General features: G+C 41.3%; 1 protein-coding gene across 2 annotated transcripts; it reads right to left on the bottom strand.

Annotated features, from left to right (window-relative positions):
* Positions 1–445: 445 nt before the first annotated feature.
* On the bottom strand, positions 446–1,766 carry LOC111450746 (probable carboxylesterase 18). 2 transcript variants are annotated; one of them, XM_023091011.1, is made up of 2 exons: positions 815–1,766; positions 446–771 (listed from the first exon to the last, which is right to left on the bottom strand). In XM_023091011.1, exons 1-2 carry the CDS (start codon positions 1,686–1,688, stop codon positions 707–709), a joined length of 939 nt encoding a protein of 312 aa, XP_022946779.1. In that variant the 5' UTR covers positions 1,689–1,766; the 3' UTR covers positions 446–706. The 2 variants fall into 2 exon arrangements, with proteins under 2 accessions (XP_022946779.1, XP_022946778.1); XM_023091010.1 differs by having other exon boundaries at positions 446–1,762.

Below are 1,766 nucleotides of genomic sequence, written 5' to 3'. Positions count from 1 at the left end.
ATAGACTAAGGGATAGCTTAGAAAAACCTATAACTTCGAAATAAATTCCTAGTACAAATAAGATACTAAACGAACGAAAAACAAATCAGTAAGAGTAAGACTTTAGAACGAACTAAGAACAACAAGTAAGCCCACAACACTAGTACCGCATTTATGAGCTCTAACTGTCTCTTGTTCACAATAAATTTCCAACCAAATATATATCTATATATATATATAAACTAGAAGAAACTAATAAATCTAAATTACTAAAATAGTTTTTAATTTTATTGGGAGTATTTTCTAAATTTTTAATTTTGGATTATTTTTATTAATTAGTCTTATTTATTAAAATTAAAGATACAAAATAGATATATACCCCAAAATTGAGAGTGATTCAGGAAGGAAAGAAGCAAGAAACTGAGGGGACTGGACGGGGAGTAATTCAAGTAGGATTGGAACTGAGTTGCTGGTAATGGCTCCATTGTTCATCCTTCTAAACAAATTCGACGAAACAAACATTATTAAATTCTGCATCACCATTATCTAACCATGATTTTCGTAGCAATGCAGTACAGTAGTGTGAATGATTACAACACAGGATTTCCACATCAATCATAAACAAAAGGAATCAAATCAAACGCACAAAACCTGTTAATCTTGCCTTTATTCACGATCAATCTGTGATTCTGATTCTTTCAACTGCTCTGCTTCTTGCACTGCGCTGCTATGAAATCCGCGACGTCTTTGATGAACTCAGACCATTCTGGTAACTCTGGAAAACCGTAAAAGCTGTGAAACGCATTTGGATATTCAGTCAAGTAAGCTTCCTTACCTGATTTCTTCAATCCTTCGTAGTATCTCTTTTGCCAATCGATTAACGGATCTAATCCTCCAACCACCACTTTAATCGCTGGAAACCTCACGTTCGATATATCCACTGATTTTGGACCGAAAATGTTCACCGACGGGTGGTCTCTGTCAAATCCTTCCGGTAAAAAAGCCTTCCAGTACCAGTCCGTGCGGTCAATCGTCGACAATGGAGCTTTTATCAGTCTGATATCCGATTCCGTTCGCTCTTCTCCGCCGAAGAACGGTTGGATCGCGATGAGGCCGATGATCTCCAACTTGCGAAATTCGTGATCTCCAGATTTCAAAATCATGTGATGAGCGATGTTTCCACCAGCGCTGTCGCCTGCAACGAAGCACCGTTTCAGATCGACGTTCGCCGGTAATCCTTCAAACGAAGAACCTTCACCGTCGATGAATTTCAGAACATCGAAGCTATCTTCGTACTGGCAAGGGCATTTATTCTCTGGAGCGAGGCGGTAGTTCACAGAGATGACTACGGCGTGGATTTCTCGAGCAAGCGACTGGCAGAAATCGTCGAGGAGTTTGGAATCAGGAGCCATATACACGAATCCGCCGCCGTGGAAATAGAAGATTAACGGCAGCGATTCGGACGTCGATTCAGAGCTCGGAAAGTAGAGACGGAACCAGAGGTTTCGAGAAGCATCGACAGTGACATCGAAGCTTTTGACGCCATTCTTCGGTTTCTTCAGTGGAGGAGACTTGAAATCCATGAGGTTAGCGAGAAATCGATTAACCGAGACATCTGGACGACCGCAGATGTCGGTGCCGACGGCAATGGCAGTCAACATCATCTTCACCTTCCATGGGAGGCGGAGGGCTGAAAGAGCGTCGGACATTTCCGCGCCAGCGAGTTCGCTTGAGTTAGTGGAGAAGATGAGGATTAGAATAAAAAAAAGGCGATGATTTATTTATTA

The sequence above is a fragment of the Cucurbita moschata genome, unplaced genomic scaffold, assembly GCF_002738365.1.
Source record: "Cucurbita moschata cultivar Rifu unplaced genomic scaffold, Cmos_1.0 Cmo_Scf00012, whole genome shotgun sequence".
Taxonomy (NCBI): domain Eukaryota; kingdom Viridiplantae; phylum Streptophyta; class Magnoliopsida; order Cucurbitales; family Cucurbitaceae; genus Cucurbita; species Cucurbita moschata.
The sequence above is the reverse complement of the archived record's forward strand: the minus strand, read 5'-3'. Positions and strand labels throughout refer to the sequence as shown.

Bases quoted from the DNA above. Each gene is read 5' to 3' on its own strand.
- LOC111450746 (XM_023091010.1), bottom strand. From the start codon at position 1,688: ATGTCCGACGCTCTTTCAGCCCTCCGCCTCCCATGGAAGGTGAAGATG.